This window comes from Sturnira hondurensis, unplaced genomic scaffold (assembly GCF_014824575.4).
Source record: "Sturnira hondurensis isolate 20B ecotype Veracruz unplaced genomic scaffold, ASM1482457v3 Scaffold0001120, whole genome shotgun sequence".
NCBI classification, from domain to species: Eukaryota; Metazoa; Chordata; class Mammalia; order Chiroptera; family Phyllostomidae; genus Sturnira; species Sturnira hondurensis.
The window spans coordinates 4,153,043-4,168,856 of record NW_028073751.1 but is presented as its reverse complement, the minus strand read 5'-3'; the positions used below and the strand labels follow the sequence as shown (position 1 = coordinate 4,168,856).

The following is a 15,814-nucleotide window of genomic DNA, read 5'->3' as shown; positions in this document are numbered from 1 at the left end:
ACTGTGAGTGGGAGGAAAGGCCCCCCCCCCCCCCCGGGGGGGGGGGGAGGTGGTGCCTGCACAGCCTTGTGGATCATGTGAGGGCATTTGGATTTTACTCTGAAGCAACAGAGGAGTTTTATGGAAGACAGTGATGAGATCTTGGTTCTTTTTCCTTTTTTAAAAAATAAAAAAACAATCATTCTGGCTGTTTATAAACAATGGGTTGTAGCGGGGATGGGGAGAGACTGGGAGCAAGGAGACCAGATATTAGACCAGGAAACGGATAATGAGGGCTTGGACTAGGTTGGTGGTTTTGGAAACCAGGAGAAGTGGGTCAACAGGAGATACTTTTTATTATTTTTACAGAGGTTATTTATTTCTTTTCAGAGAGAGGGAGAGAAACATCAATATGTGGTTGCTTCTCACATGTCCCCCACTGGGGACCTGGCCTGTAACCCAGGCATGTGCCCTGACTGGGAATCCAAGCAACGACCCTCTGGTTCACAGGCTGGTGCTCAGTCCACTGACCCACACCACACAGGGCAGGAGATACCTTTTTTAGAAACAACTTACAGGATTTTCTGGAAGGTAGTGGTAGGAGAAAGGACACACCGACCCTGGGATTCTGACTTTCCCAAGTGGTTGGAGAGTGGTATCGTTTAGTATGTTACTTGGGGGTGGTGACGGGGAAAAATCAGGTTGAAGAATCTGTTTGAAAAGTTTTAGGTACTGCCCTGCCTGGTGTGGCTCAGTGGATTGAGTGCTGGCCTGGGAACCAAAGGGTTGACGGGTTCAATTACCAGTCAGGGCACAGGCCTGGGTTGCAGGCCAGGCCCCCAGGAGGGGGCATGTGAATGCCCTGGCAACCACACATTGATGTTTCCCTCTCTTTCTCCCTCCCTTCCCCTCTCTAAAAATAAATAAGTAAAATCTTTTTAAAAAAAAGTTTGAGGCACCTATTAGATATACAACTGGAGATGCCAGTCGTCTGCTGGGAATGCGCTTCTGGAGTTTGGGGCAACTTTTCCAAGTCTGGGGTGTGGTGCTGGATGTGGGCCAAGGATAGGTGATGGGGTGAGGAAAGGGTGCGTGGGTCCTCAGAAAGCTGTGTGGGGGCTGAAGGGCAGACACTGAAGGTGACTGGGGCCCTCTGGGACAGAAGGCCCCACACTAATCTCTTGGCCCACTGGTGGGCTCACTCACTCACTCATGCACTCACTGGTTTCTTTGGTTCCCTTGGCCTGGGATGTATCCGTCTTCTTCTGGGACTGGTTCCTTTCTGGCTCCAGGCATCTTTCTCACCTCAGCTCACTCTGGCTTTTCCAGTTCAGTGGGAAGTGGGAAAATATCTGAGACCAGCCCGGTTTCCTTTGTCAGACGCATCTTCACTCAGGCATCCGGTGACTCAGTTTCCCTGGTCACGGACAGTTCCTCGTTATTCTTTACCCTTGGAGGGGGTTGGGGGACTGAAGATCTGCATATGTAAATGAATAATTAGAAATAATTACGGGCTGAGTCAGCGGCTCCACTAGAAATAGAACCTAGGCGTCTCGACTCAGAAACCTGGTGTTCCCCCTACTGCCCAGCGGACGCGGCGTCCACCCCGCCCGCGATCCAGTCCTTTCCTGGGGTACTGGAAGCTGTAACTGAGGTTTAGTTCCTCCGTGGCCCTCTAGCCTCTCGTGACCCTACCCGTAGCCTGACCAGACGTGGGCGGGGCGAGGGCGGAGCCAGGCTAGGTCTGGGGGCGGGGCTAGGCATGGGTGGGGCTTCTGCATGGGCGGGGCTTCCCGGAGTTCCGGAGTCTAGCCGATGATCCCGCCGGAGCGGAGATGCAGCCACCTTCCCGGAAAGTGAGCTTGGCCTGGGGATGGGTACTCCCGGTGGGCCGGGGTAGTCATGGGGATCAAGGGGGCACCGGGCTCGCGGTAGGGGACGACTGATAGGAAGGAGTTAGGGCCCAACACCAAAGTAACCGAGGAAATAGCTCAACTCCTCCCGGGCCCGTCTTCTCACTACTGCCTGTGCGGAGTGTTTTTCAGGTCCCTGCTCCAGGAGGTCTTAATCCTTTTCTTACCCCTTTAGGTGAAGCCGGCCCAGGAGGTGAAGCTTCGCTTCCTGGAGCAGCTGAGCATCCTTCAGACCCGGCAGCAGAGGGAGGCAGATCTGCTGGAGGATATCAGGTAGCCTTGCACCTTCCACTCACTCCTGTCTTCTTGGTCTTGCCCCGCCTCTCCGCCTCCCCCCCCCCCCCCCCCGCCCCCAAGTACATGGAGTGGTGGCTGAAGAACTCGCCCAACTGCCCATTCACAGCCCTCACCGCAGGCCTGCCTCTGCAGATACTGGATAGAAATGATATTTCCTCCCACTCCAGCACACACACACACACACACACACACAGGGACCCTCTTTCAACCCCTTGACTTCGCATCACTCCCCCCACACCCCCACCCCAGCCCCCACAATCATTTTTAGGGTAGAATCCTCCTCCCTCTTCCAGACCTGTTGGAAGGCTGGTGGACACTGTACCCAGGCCCTCATCAGGCCTCACCTCCAAGCCCACAAATGGTTCTCCAGGGGTGGGGAGGATCCTGCTGGGGCTCTGAGCAATAAGGTGAGGTTGACCTTTGTTGCCACTGCCTGCGGTGATTTCAAGGACTGTCCGTAGTCTTACTCCCTCCTGGCGTAGTCACATTCTAGGCCTGATTCCCCACTTCCTCTGCCTTGGCGGAGAAAAGGATTGGGAGTAGAAGAAAAGGACCAAACAGTAATACCCCCCCACCCCTCCAATCTCCGCAGATCCTACAGCAAGCAGAGGGCAGCCATTGAACGGGAGTATGGGCAGGTATGGGACTTCCTTCTGTAGACCTCCCCTTTTGTTCTAGTCTCCTTTACACCTCCAGTAATGACCTTTCACACATACCCCTGTTCTAGTCAAGAGCAAATGCCCACAGTCAGGCCGGTTGACATCCAATTCTTGCCGTGGTACATATTAGATGTGTGACCTTGGACAAGTTACTTAACCTTTCTTGGCCTCAATTTCTTTCTCTGTAAAATGGGAATAACAGTAATTGTACCTTCGTGTAAGGTTGCAGTGAGGATAGAATAAGTTGGTGCATGTAGATACAAAGTCAGTGACACATAATACACACCCAGGGAATGGCATTATTATACTCTGGTCCCATATTCTGCCAGCTGGGGGGAGTCTTTGAAAGGGGACTGGGGCTGTGATGTCTTTTCCGTCAGGCACTCCAGAAACTGGCTGGGCCGTTCCTGAAGAGGGAAGGGCACCGGACTGGGGAGATGGACAGCAGGTGCGTCCCATGGAGAGGGAGGCCAAGAGACCAAGAAGGGATGAGGAGCTCAGCCCTAGGAACCTGTGGGGATGAGGGCTCAGTGAAGGGGGGAAGGCACGTTAGCTGACGCAGCAGTGGGAGAGGCGCTGACCCAGCAAGGACACTGTAGGTGAGGGTGGAGGGCACAAGCGCTCCTTGTGGCTGAGCTAATGGGCTGATCGATTGAGGGCTTCCAGACAAGGGGGATGGGAAAGCACTCTGTCTTCAGTGGTGCTGTGGGGGTCTTTGGAGTACTCCCCTCTTCAACACAGACCTTTTCTGGGGAGAGGCAGGATGGTGTTTGGTGCCTGGCGCTGCCTGCTGGATGCCACCGTGGCTGGGGGCCAAGCCCGGCTCCAAGCGTCTGACCGGTACCGTGACCTGGCAGGAGGCACGGGACGGAGTGCCAAGGAGCAGGTGCTTAGGAAGGTATGGCTCAGTAGATGTGGTGAAGGAAGGGCTGGTGCAAGGCTGGAGGTGGTCTGGGTCAGGGTTCTGTGTCCACGCCCCTAGGGAGCAGAGAACTTCCAGAGGGCACAGGCCGAGGTGCTGCAGTCCGTCCGGGAGCTGAGCCGAAGTCAGAAGCTGTATGGGCAGCGAGAACGTGTGTGGGCCTTGGCACAGGAGAAGGCCGCTGATGTCCAGGCCAGGTGGGGTCACAGGGAGTTAGTAAGTCTGGGGTGGGGGTTGGGGAGGACAGAGCCAAGGCACCTCAGCTGGGCCTAACCTTGACTCCTCTCCCTTGCCTGCACAGGCTGAACCGAAGTGACCATGGGCTCTTCCACACTCGGACCAGTCTCCAGAAACTCAGTGCCAAGGTTCGGGGATGCAGGCACAGCTGGGGGCAGGCAGGGGGTGGGCAGAGTAGTCCAGTGGTTTGGAGCCCAGGGGCATAAGTCAGAGAGGCTGGGATGAATTCAGGCTTCCTTACTTCCCTGGTGAGTGACCTTGGTTAACTTGATTTCTCTGAGCCTCATTTTCTTCATCTATAAAATGAAAACAGTTCCTTTCTTTTTCATTCCTTTGATATGCATTTATTGAGGACTTGTGTGTATTAAGCACTGTCCTGAACTCTAGGATTCAGTAGAGAGCACTACCAGTGGAGTTCCTGCCCTCACAGCCTGGTGAGGAGAGAGAGAGTAAAGAAAAACAAATAACCAAATTACATGAAAGGAAAACAAAGTGCTGTGATAAAGGCTATCAAGGGGGTGTCATTTAGAGGGACCACCTCTCTGAACAGGTGGCCTGAGTGTCAAAAAGGATCCAGCCATGCAAAGATCTAGGGGAGGAACGTGCCAGGGAGAGGAGGTGGTGGGTGCAAAGGCTCTGAGGCAGAAATAACTTTGTAGGTTCTAGGAACTCAGAGAAGGCCAGTGCGGCCAGAGCACTGTGAGCAAGGGGACAGACACTGTGAGTGAGATCAGAGAGGGTGCAGGGGCCAGCTATTGCTGGATCTGGTAGACCTCAGAAAAGAACAGCTGGGACTTTATTTTAAATGTATGCANAACGTGCCAGGGAGAGGAGGTGGTGGGTGCAAAGGCTCTGAGGCAGAAATAACTTTGTAGGTTCTAGGAACTCAGAGAAGGCCAGTGCGGCCAGAGCACTGTGAGCAAGGGGACAGACACTGCGAGTGAGATCAGAGAGGGTGCAGGGGCCAGCTATTGCTGGATCTGGTAGACCTCAGAAAAGAACAGCTGGGACTTTATTTTAAATGTATGCAAATACCACTAGAGGATTTTAAGCAGGAGGCGTTAAGTAAAATTTTTAGTATGGTGTCAGGCATCTCGATAATGTTAGAATCCATTCTGGAGTTGGGTTGGCCTCGGGAGGACTTCAAGGGCCCAGGGTTCCCTGTTGATACCCTATTTTCCCCTCCTAGCTGTCCACACAATCGGCCCAGTACTCCCAACAGCTGAAAGCTGCCCGCAATGAGTATCTGCTTAACTTGGTGTCCACCAATGCCCATCTTGACCATTACTACCAGGAAGAACTGCCAGCCCTGCTCAAGGCCAGTCCCAGCCCAGATTCCCCTGCCTCTCAGCGGGAAAGGAGGAGAGGGCCTCTCCCTGCTTCCCACCACCAGCGGGTTGGGTGGTATTGGGGACCCAACCTGCTTAGACTGGGTAGAAAACATACCTGGGTTCTGGTTCTGCCTCTAACTGGTTGCATGACATTGTGCAGAACACTTCATCCTTCCGAATCCCAGTTTTTTCATCAGGAATAACTCCTGCTCTGCCTCTTTTTAAGATTAATGGAGCTCAAGGGAAAGAATGAAGTGAAAATACTTTTAAATTGGTTAAGTAATGTGCACACATGAGGACCTATTATTAGAAGCAATAGTAATGTCTCGTTCCTTTTCTTGTTCCCCTACCTTATACCCATCCAAACCTGAACAGAGAGCCCGCTTTGTGGTAGAGGCCTGGCGGAAGGGTGGTCTCAGTGTCTTGGGGTTCTTTCCAGGCCCTGGTCAGCGAGCTAGTGGAACATTTGTGGGAACCCCTGACCTTACTGAGCCGCACTGAGCTGGAAGCAGCAGAGGTGGCCCTGGAGCACGCCCGCCGTGGGGCACAGGCTACCTCCCAGGTAAGGCCTGAGCCCTGTGAGAGCTCCCGGAGATCCTCTTCACCCTTCTCTCCTGGTACCGACCACCTCACTGCGTGCCTGCCCCTTTTCTTCTTACCTTCTTTTTTAAAAATTTTTTTAAAATATTTTATTTATTTATCTTTAGAGGGGAAGGGAAGGAGAGAGGGAGAGAAACATCAATGTATGGTTGCTTCTCATAAGTCCCCTGCTGGGAACTGGCCTGCAACCCAGGCATGTGCCCTGACTGGGAATCGAACCGTGATACTTTGGTTCGCAGGCCCACACTCAGTCTTCTTACCTTCTTCCAAGAGGGGACAGGCATGGACAGAGAGCCAGCAGGTGACTGACTTTGACTTCTTCCAACCCCCAGGTAAGCTGGGAGCAGGATCTGAAGCTCCTTCAGGACCCCGGGGCATTTTCCCCCATACCAACTCAGAAGTTCCAGCCAGCTGGGAATGATCAGGTGAGACCTCCCTGCTTGTTGGAACCAGGCCAAATGTAAAGGGGACTGTGTTTAGGCCCATCCCCATTATTCTTCTGATGTTTGCTTAGTGGCTATTAAACCATGGAGAGGGGGTTTCAGGCTCCCCATTCACCTTCCTCCCGCCAGGACGCAAATTAACATACCTCATTCCAGCTTTCCATCTCATCACTGCACTATCCTCGTCATTCTGCCTCTGTCTCTCAACCTGGATCCCATTTCCGGGACTCTCTGTGTCTGTGTGTTCACACGAGTGCACACCTGTGTCCATGGACAGAGGTGTGTACCCCCACCTCTTTGTCCCCGTCCCTGAAGGTCAGGCCAGAGGGAAGAAAGAAGGAGGGAGCTGGAGGGGAGGGGGCAGAGAAGGAGCAGCATCGAGGCCTTCTCACAGCAGCCCCTCCTTCAGGTGTGCGCCCTGGAGCTGGAGGGGGTGGAGGAGAGTAACCTGGAGGAAGAGGTTCAGCGCTGGACAAGTCGAGCTGCCCGAGACTACAAGATCCAGAACCATGGGCTTCGGGTGAGGTGGGGGGTCCGGGTGTCATGGGTGGGAAAGAATATCTGGGAAATGGGGATCCTGGAGTTACTAGGGATGTCCTGGGGTGGTTGGCAGGAGGACAGAGAAAGGTATTTTAAGCCAATAGTGTGGCAAAGTAGTTAAGAGCAGAGCTTTAGGGGCTAGACCCACTGGGTTCAAATTCTGCTCTTTTGCTTCCTAGTGATGTAACCCTGAGTAAGGGAGGGACTCTACCTCTTTGGGCCTCAGTTTCCTCATCACTAAAGCAGGGTGGATAATAGCACCCATTTCATAGGGAAGATCAAATGATATAATTTCGTGTGAAGCCTCTAGCAAAGGGCCAGGTCCATAGTAAGTTGTGACCTATCGTATCTTTATCCACTCCTGTCCTCCATTTCCCATCCAGGTGCTGCAGCGACTGGAGCAGAGGCGGCAGCAGGCTTCAGAGCGGGAGGCTCCGGGCCTGGAGCAGCGGCTGCAGGAAGTGAGGCAGAGCATCCTGCGGGCACAGGTGACACACGGCCTTGGGGGTTAGGTTCACGGAAACAACATCTCTTCCATGTCTCTGTCTGATGGTGAGGGAGGGGGAGGTAGGAAATAGAGGGGGGACACATTTGGGGAGGCTCTGCTCACCTCCCTAAAGCAAGCCCAGCCACAGACTTTATTCCTCTTCCCCATGCCAGGTAAGCCAGGTGAAGGGGGCTGCCCGGCTGGCCCTGCTGCAGGGGGCTGGCCTGGATGTACAGCTGTGGCTGAAGCCAGCCATGACCCAGGCGCAGGACGAGGTGGAGCAGGAGCAACGGCTCAGCGAGGCCCGGCTGTCCCAGAGGGACCTCTCTGCCACGGTGAGCTCCTTCTGCTCCCTACCCACACACATCCAGGAGGGTAACTCCCCGGTGGAGGGCAGGCCACAACAGTGCCTAGACCAAAGGGTTGTTCAGAGGCTGAAATGGAATCATATTAAGTATAATTCTTTGCCTAGTTTATAGCACACTGAGGCCTCAACAAGTTTGTATTACGAGTATAAGGTAGTGTGTATGAACTAAGGTCATGGGGGCAGACCGTAAGCGGTTCGAGTACCAGCCAGTCACTTATTAGCTGTGTCATCTTGGAAAGTGACTTAACCTTTCTGAGCCTCAGTTTTCTCATAAGTAAAAGGAGGTTAATTGTTATACGAAATAACACCTCGGTCTGATGAAGATTAAACGAGAAGATATACATAAGACACTTAGCACTGTGCCTGGCACATGGTAAGTGCCCAGGACTACAACTCTGTGGTCACTATCAGTGGTATCCTGCCCTGTGGGGCTTTTCTTGTGGTACTTGTTGAACGGATGATGAGTGATACTACCTCGGAGGAGGAGCCACGGAATCTTTAAGGGTAAGATGGAGGAGGGGGAGACACAATGGGTACTTGAGAGTGACAGTGATGTCTGTTCTCTGTCCCCAACACTGCCAGGCCGAGGATGCTGAGTTCTCTGACTTTGAGGAATGCGAGGAGACTGGAGAGCTCTTTGAGGAGCCTGTCGCCCCAGCCCTGGCCACCAGAGCTCTCCCCTGCCCTGCACATGTGGTGTTTGGCTATCAGGTATGAAGGAGGGTAGGGACCTCAGACTCATAGGGATGGGGGATAGCCAGGAGGCCTGACTTCTTCCTTGTGGGGCCCAGGCAGGGCATGAGGACGAGCTGACTATCACAGAAGGCGAGTGGCTGGAGGTCATAGAGGAGGGAGATACTGACGAATGGGTCAAGGTGGGTATGTACCCTGGGCTCTGAGCTTGTGGGGTGGAGGCAATGGGAGGAACTTCTCCCCAGGGACTCAGCCAGGCAAAGCTACAAGCTTTGAGTAGAGGAGGGGCAGGGCCACGGACGTTATCTGTTCTCATTTTGGGTGAGCAGGCTCGGAACCAGCATGGCAAGGTAGGCTTTGTTCCTGAGCGGTACCTCAACTTCCTGGACCTCTCCTTCCCTGAGAGTGGCCACGGCAGCAGCAATCCCTCAGGGGCAGAGCCCACAAGTAAGAAAGGAAAATCCCAGGTTGGGGGATGCTGGTATGGGGAAGAGTGACTAAGTGGTTATGATCCTAAGGTGTCATGGTCCTGGGGCACCACTGTCCCCCCCCTTACCGTCTCCCCCCGGGTTTCTGCAGCATCCCTGGCCTGTGCCCTGTATAGCTACATGGGGCAGAGCGCAGAGGAGCTGAGCTTCCCTGAGGGGGCACTCATCCGCCTGCTGCCCCGGACCCAGGACGGAGTGGATGATGGCTTCTGGAGGGGAGAGTTTGGAGGCCACGTCGGGGTCTTCCCCTCATTGCTGGTGGAGGAGCTACTTGGTCCCCCGGGGCCACTTGAGTCCTCAGACCCTGAACAGGTGAGGCTTCCTTCTCTCTGGTTCCCCAGGTACCTCTAGGTCGACCCTCCCACCCCCACTGAGGCCTCATATTTTCGTTGATGCTCACTCCCCTCTCCAGGTTGACATCCTGTAATGGCTCGGGCCTCCCCATGTCCTTGGGCGAGAGAAAAGGGAACCAAGGGCAGGCTTTCTAAGAGTTTGGCGGTGCTGCTTTAGTGCTGGACCGATCTCAGTTCAGATTCCTATAGCATTACCTTGAGCGGTGATTTCACCTCTTGAGCTTCTTTCTTAACATGTAAAAAGAGAAAAATACCTTCTTCAGCAGGAAAACTATCCTGAGCAGGGATAGTGGAGGTAAAGCCCTTAGCACAGAGGCCCACGGGAGGTCCTTTAAAATACGGTACCTATTGTTATAATGCAGCAGGAAGAGCATAGGAATGGGAGTCAGGGAACCCTGGCTATAGCTAGGACTCTGCCACCAGCTGGTTCTGTGATTTTGCTTAGCCTGAGCCTCGCCCCTGACACAGGGATCATAAATCCCTACCTCGTGGAGTGGTGGTGAGGAATGAATGAACTGGTGCGTGTGGAGTGTTAGCCAATGCCTGGGTAATAGTGCCAGTACATGTTGGCCATTGAAATGTGTTAACAGCTACCACTCCCACCCACATACAAGCATTTGGCCACTCTTGGTATTGGCGAGTGATGGGATAGGAACTGGAGATGAGAGGACAAGCTGGTGAAACTGTCCCACATGCCAGAAATAACTGTGCCCCTTATTTTCAGATGCTGCCATCCCCTTCTCCTCCCAGTTTCTCCCCTCCTGCACCCACTTCTGCCTTGGATGGGCCCCCTGCAACTGTCCTCCCTGGGGGTGAGTGGAGGGAACTGGGGGCCCTGGGAGGGAAAGAGGCAGGTAGGAGAGATCTTGGGACTCCTGGGTCACACTTGGCTTCTCTTCCCACCCTTGGGAACCTCTGTTGTCAGGCTCACTACAGCGTGACCGTGAGAAGAGCTTGGGTTGCCTGTGGAGCCAGGCCATGTTGAAACTCCACTCTCTGACTTCCTAGGGTGTGACTTGGGATGCAGTGTTTTCCCTGTGTGTGTCTTAACAGTTTGGAGCTGCTGTGAGTTAAAAAGATGTCTGTAGAGTGCCCAGCACTGTGCCTGGCACATAGCATGCAAGCAGTAGCTAGGTTCTCATTATTCTTAAAATCAGCCAGCTTCTTCCACAGAGTTTTGCCAGTACATATCCTCTGCTTTTAAGTGTCTTTGAATCCCGCAAACACCTTGTATCATAATCTTCCTCCTTAGAGTGTTCACCTTTTCTAAAGCCTCCTAGTACTTGCAGTTTCTTCACAGAGCCTTCCTCTGTGACCCTGGAGACTCCGCTGGGCATTTTCTGCATTCTCTTCTCTAGCACCTTTTTTCACCTGGAATGACTTAGCACTGAGTCATTCATGGTGCTGGTTGTGTTTCGTTAGTGGGTTCTTGACAGCCACTAGTGGGGGTGGGGGTGCTGTGGATCCCAGCTCCCCTTCTCTGATACCTTGAGCAAGGGTGATTATACCGCAGGTGCCCCGTAAGTGTTGAGGTTACACTGATGGATTTCACGGCCCAGGTTGTGACTATTTGTTAATTCAACAAGTATTTACAGAGTGCCACTGTCTTAAGTACTGGAGATGGAGCGGTGAACAAAACAAAGGCTGAAGACTGACTTGTGGTTTTTGTTTCCAGACCAAGACCAGGAGTGCCCTGGACCCCTGGACATGATGGTGCCTCGACTCAGGCCGGTACGGGCCTCTCCCTTGGAAGAGAGGCGTCATTCCCCCTTGTCCTGTTTTGTCTGTAGTGCTTCAGGAATGAACAGGGATATCCCCAAGAGAGGCCTCTGTAGCGTTAACTCTGTGTTCCCTACAGGTGCGGCCACCGCCTCCCCCACCAGCTAAAGCCCCGGACCCTGGCCACGCAGGTCCCCTCACCTGAAGCCAGGGGGCTCACTGCCCCCAGGAACGCTGCTGCTGCCCCCACCTCCATGCTGTCAGAGACCAGTCTTCAGTGATCTGGAGTGACGCAGCCAAAAGCTGGAACCTCCCCCATCTGTACTCTCACCTCTAGGGGTAGAAACTTCTCTCCCCACTTCTGGGACTGGAACTCCTCCTCTTCTCCCCCTGGTCCATCCCCTTGCCATCTCTAGGGCTGGAACTACCCCTTTCTTTTCTGCCACCACTCCAGCTCTGGGGTGGTGAAATACCCTGAAATCTCTGGGGCTGGACCCCACCCCCCAACGTTTTGTGTGGCTCTGGCCCATCCTTGTCGCTTCCTTGGCTCTGTGACCCACCCCACTCCGAAGGCCAGGACCACTGGGGCTGGGGCCTGGGACAGGACAGGCCTGTCAGAAGGAGCTCGAGCCAGTATGTGAAACAACTGTAATGGTCTGAGCGGATTTATTGACAGTGAATAAACGGCATGAAGCCCAAGCCAAGGCCTGGGCCTCTTGTGCCAAGAGGGCAGGGGGCCTAAGGTGCTATTGCTTTAGGGGCCCGCCAAGGGCAGGGGCCCACTCCCAGCTGCCACACTCTAGCATATAGAGCGAGGCGATGGGGAAGGCGGGTCAGGTAGCCTGTTGGCAGGCAGGGGAAGGGGAAGACTGAGGCTCAGGGGTGGGGGTGGGGCACTTCTCCTGAGGTCCCTCAGCCTGAGACCATGCTACTCCAGGTGGAAGTAGGGCTGGTCCCTCAGCTGGGGGGCAGTCCTGTCCACTGGAGAGGAGGTGCTGCATGGCCACCCACCCCCGTCCCTGCCAGCTGGTAGTTCTGCAGCAATGAAGAAGGAGGCTTGGAGGAGAGGAAGGGTAACAGTGTTGCCTCGTATTCAAGCTGTACTCCAGCTTTCCTGAGGGCTACAGGACCTTCCCTATCCCCTGTAGCATATGCCCGCTCCCCACCAACAAACCAAAGAATATATAGCAAAGACAAAGCCTGCAGCTAATGGGCTTAAGTAGTGTAAATAGGGGGTGAGAGCATGAGATTTTCTGACTTGGAGTCCAGGCAGACTCACCTCACACACCCCTTGCTCCCCGTGCTGGAGACACCTGAGTAAGAGGAGGGGTCAACAACGAGAGAACAGGATGTAGGTCATGTCAGTGCACCCTCATTCCCAGATTAGGGGCAATAAGAGCTCAGCCCACCACATCTCTGGCCACGTCTGCATACCTGGTGATCTGAGGTGTCCGGTTTGCTCGACTGTCCATTTGCCTCTTGCCTGGCCAGCCCTGGGCTTGGGCCCCTCCCTTCAGCCCCCAGTGTTGGCTCTGCAGAGGCTCCACCATCCCCCCCAAGTGCACAAGGGACTAGATTGCTGTCCCTGAGTCCTCCATTCTGCGCCAGGGCCTGGGGCTGTGGCCTCTCAGGGGGCAGGCTTTCTATGGCTGGCATCTCTGCCCTGAGCAGCCCTCCCCCAGGCCCCTGACCACCCCCTGGGTCCTGCCCCCCACCGGACCCCCAGCTCCTGTCTGTAGGAGAGCCATCACGGTGCTCGTGCAGCCCATAGCGCCTCTCAATGTGTGTCACCCGGAACCTGGGAGGGGAGGGAATACTGGGGCTTAGCATCACAGCTCAGAGGCTGCTTGGCCCTTCCCCCCAACCAGGGACATCCCGAGTCTGATGACCATTTCCTTCCAGTCTAGGGCAGGGGAGACCACCTCGTATTGTGTGTGTGGGGGGGGCACACTGTGTAACTGGTTTCCTGTGGCAAGTCAGAGTCCAGGAGAAAAGAGCTGGGGCCCACGTTTGGAGTCAGAAGCCTGATCATTGGGTCCCTCTCCTTAACCTCCCTTGCCCTGGGGCATTCTATCCCCACCTGCCCACAGAAAACACGGTGGTCTCCCCAGGCCGGGAGCGGCTCTTTCCTTCCTTGGAGCGTCCCTGACGAACAAGTGGGGGCCTCTTGTTGCGGCTGCAGTGGATGCAAGGTGCTGCAGAGCCCAGGTGCACTGTGTGATGGTGGGAGGGGGCTCCATCCTGCAGACTGGAGGTGGCATCCACACTGGACAGCAAGGAGGAAGGGAGCAGGGGTGACATTACAATTTCCTGTTTGTCCCTGTTCTTCCAGCATGCTCCTTCAACCTCCAGATGCCCACTTTCCCCAGGCTCAGCATTCTTTTCTTGTCTTTATCTAAAAAACTCAATATTAAGATGGTAGTGATCATGTGTTCTCCCTCCCAGGGCTGTTTCCTAAAAAGAGGGTGGTGCTTAACCCAAAGGCGTGGCAGAAAGGGTGAATGTTAGCCTTGGTGATGTCCAGATAGGAGTATGGTTTGAAGGACTTAGGGTTTCTACAAAACTTCTTTCCTCCTATAGGTTAACCAGCCTTGCCCTCCCCCCGCCCCAAACATGCAAGGAGACTGGGAGGGGAGTGTGCTGGAGGAGAGGGTACTCTCCAAGGCAAGCTAAGTCATGCTGGCCCTTGTTTCCAGCTCACCTGGACAGCTGCACTGTCCCCTCTCCTTCACTATCCCCCAGCATCTCCTTCAAGGCCTCAGCATTGGCTGAGAGGAGAAGGAAAAGAGGGAGTCAGTGGAGGTCAGGGCAAGAGAAAGTTGTGGGGGGAGCCTACACCCACCTTCATTTTGGATGATGCAGCGAACAATCCTTTCTACTGTGTCCTCATTCATGTCATCGTCCTCAGCTGAAGGATGGAAGAGGTTGGCAAGGAATTGGGAAATGAGTCAGTTTTGGGGGACATTGCCAAGTGTCTTATGTAGCTAATTGCTCAAGATATACCCTATGCCTATTTGTCATTGTGCTGGGCATTAGTATTTCAGGGGCCGGAGCAGAAAAGATAAGGAAGTCAATGAAAGCCCAAGAATACCATCAGTGAGTGGGCCCTACCCACCCATGGTGCCTTCTCTAGCTTTGCTTTCAGGATGCTGCCATCCCACTTGCTGACTCAAGAAAGCATCACTAGGCCTGAAGGCTTGGCCTGGTCTGTTGGCCAGGAAGGCAGACAGAGGTGTGGGGAGAGGGGTAAGGAAGAAAGGTGATGGAGCCAGGTTCTAGGCTGCTCACTCACGGGGCTGGAGCTGGGTGTCATCAGGCTCCGAGCCCCTGGATGTGCGGCAGCGGTAGCCTTTCTTCTTGAGCACGTGGCAGATCATGAAGCCTACGAGGCCCATAAGGAAGAAGACCAGCACAAGCAGGAAGAGCATGTACAGCCCATGTTGGGGTGGCTCCAGGTCAGGCTGTGGTTCCGACATGAGGCCCTGGGGGGCGAGCGCGGGCCAGGGCGCCTCCTGGGGTTAGGGGGCTGCAGCTAGGGTCGGGGGAGGGATAGGAATGCGGTCCTCAGGATCTGAAACAGGCAAGCCTTGGAGGTCCGGCCCCACCCACCAGGGAGCTGTCCGGGCCTGGAGTGCTGGTCCAGGCCAGGGGTGTCAAACCGTGGCTGCGCAAGCCCTCTTCCACTACCCTGGTGCCGCTTCCCGGACCCCCACAGCTTTTCCCTTTCCAGTTTGTCCTGCGCTTCCGTCCCTCCCAAGGACACTGCAGAGTGAGATGGGACGGATTCTCGGGAGGCCAGAGCAAGAATCGCGCCTGAGAAAGCGTCTGCATCTCCTCTGAGCCAGTCTGAACCAGGCCTCTGCAGCCCCTCACCTGCCTGTACTCCAGAGCCCTCCCCGCCATTTCGGTTCCTCCCATCCTGACCACCTGGCCCACCCAGTACCGGTGGTTTGGTTCTGGCTCCGGCTTCGGCTCCTGCTCGGGTTCCAGCTCCAGGGGCGTCCTAGTCCGGCTCAGGGGCCCCGACGCCCTCCCGGCTCTCATCCCTTGCTTCCTTCCCTTCCCCCCTTCGCCGCCTCACCGGCTCCGGGCTGCGACTGCAGATACCGGTGCCGCGGCAGGCGGGGGGTAAGGAAGGACAGAGAGGGATGCAGGATGGTTGGGAGCGAAGGCAGGCTCCCGAAAACTCCTGCTCTGGGAAAGGGGAAGAAATGGGGGGGGGGGCGCCGCCGCAGCCACCCTGGGTTCCCAAATGCCTTCGCCCGTCGCCGCCCTGGGACCAGGGGGCGGAGCGCAGGTGTGCGGGGCAGAGAGCGCTAGGGTGGTGCGCGCGTGACTGCGCCGGCCCCCCACCCCCGCCCCGAGGGAGTGTGCAGCGCCGAGTCTGGGTCCGGGTGGGATGGTCAGGCAGTGAGGCGAGTGTGCTCTCCTCTAGTCTATCCCGCACGCCTGGCGCGGCTCCTGTCCTCAGATGCCCCGGCCGGGTGGATAGCCAGGAATCTTCCCAGTGTGCCAGGGGAAGACGGCTTTCCGCATCCGAGAGGGGCTGTGTGGCCGGTTCTCTGGAGCCTCCTAGAGCGGCCTGCACTCCGTTTGGGGCAGGTGACTGGACGGGATGGCTCGGCTTCTAGAGGATTTGATCCCCACCCGGAAGAAAATAGCCCTCGCATCCTAGGACAGATGCTACCTGTCCACTGTCCAAGCCCAGACGCTTCCGCCCCAGAATCTGAAAGCGAGGCCGGGGGCCGAACTCCGCAGGGGGCGTGGTCTGGGCGCAGTGTAGGAA

The 15,814-nt window shown here is 55.4% G+C and overlaps 2 protein-coding genes across 5 annotated transcripts; one reads left to right on the top strand and one right to left on the bottom strand.

The window, feature by feature from the left end:
* Positions 1-1,766: 1,766 nt before the first annotated feature.
* FCHSD1 (FCH and double SH3 domains 1) lies at positions 1,767-13,444 on the top strand. Of its 3 annotated transcripts, none has more exons than XM_037062662.1 (20): positions 1,767-1,835; positions 2,068-2,165; positions 2,782-2,827; positions 3,229-3,296; positions 3,611-3,746; positions 3,831-3,967; positions 4,072-4,135; positions 5,197-5,325; positions 5,778-5,900; positions 6,271-6,363; positions 6,791-6,901; positions 7,305-7,409; positions 7,582-7,743; positions 8,358-8,486; positions 8,567-8,650; positions 8,798-8,915; positions 9,048-9,268; positions 10,034-10,121; positions 10,985-11,040; positions 11,168-13,444. In XM_037062662.1, exons 1-20 carry the CDS (start codon positions 1,815-1,817, stop codon positions 11,231-11,233), a joined length of 2,055 nt encoding a protein of 684 aa, XP_036918557.1. In that variant the 5' UTR covers positions 1,767-1,814; the 3' UTR covers positions 11,234-13,444. The 3 variants fall into 3 exon arrangements, with proteins under 3 accessions (XP_036918557.1, XP_036918553.1, XP_036918567.1); XM_037062658.1 differs by having other exon boundaries at positions 3,590-3,746; XM_037062672.1 differs by lacking the exon at positions 1,767-1,835 and adding an exon at positions 2,483-2,596 and having other exon boundaries at positions 2,086-2,165; positions 3,590-3,746.
* On the bottom strand, positions 11,678-15,806 carry RELL2 (RELT like 2). Of its 2 annotated transcripts, XM_037062704.1 has the most exons (8): positions 14,972-15,806; positions 14,321-14,560; positions 13,871-13,936; positions 13,730-13,796; positions 13,109-13,294; positions 12,463-12,826; positions 12,308-12,341; positions 11,678-12,084 (listed from the first exon to the last, which is right to left on the bottom strand). In XM_037062704.1, the coding sequence occupies exons 2-7, from the start codon at positions 14,502-14,504 to the stop codon at positions 12,309-12,311; spliced, it is 900 nt and encodes a 299-aa protein (XP_036918599.1). In that variant the 5' UTR covers positions 14,505-14,560; positions 14,972-15,806; the 3' UTR covers positions 11,678-12,084; position 12,308. The 2 variants fall into 2 exon arrangements, with proteins under 2 accessions (XP_036918599.1, XP_036918589.1); XM_037062694.1 differs by having other exon boundaries at positions 11,678-12,826.
* Between the last annotated feature and the right edge of the window lie 8 nt (positions 15,807-15,814).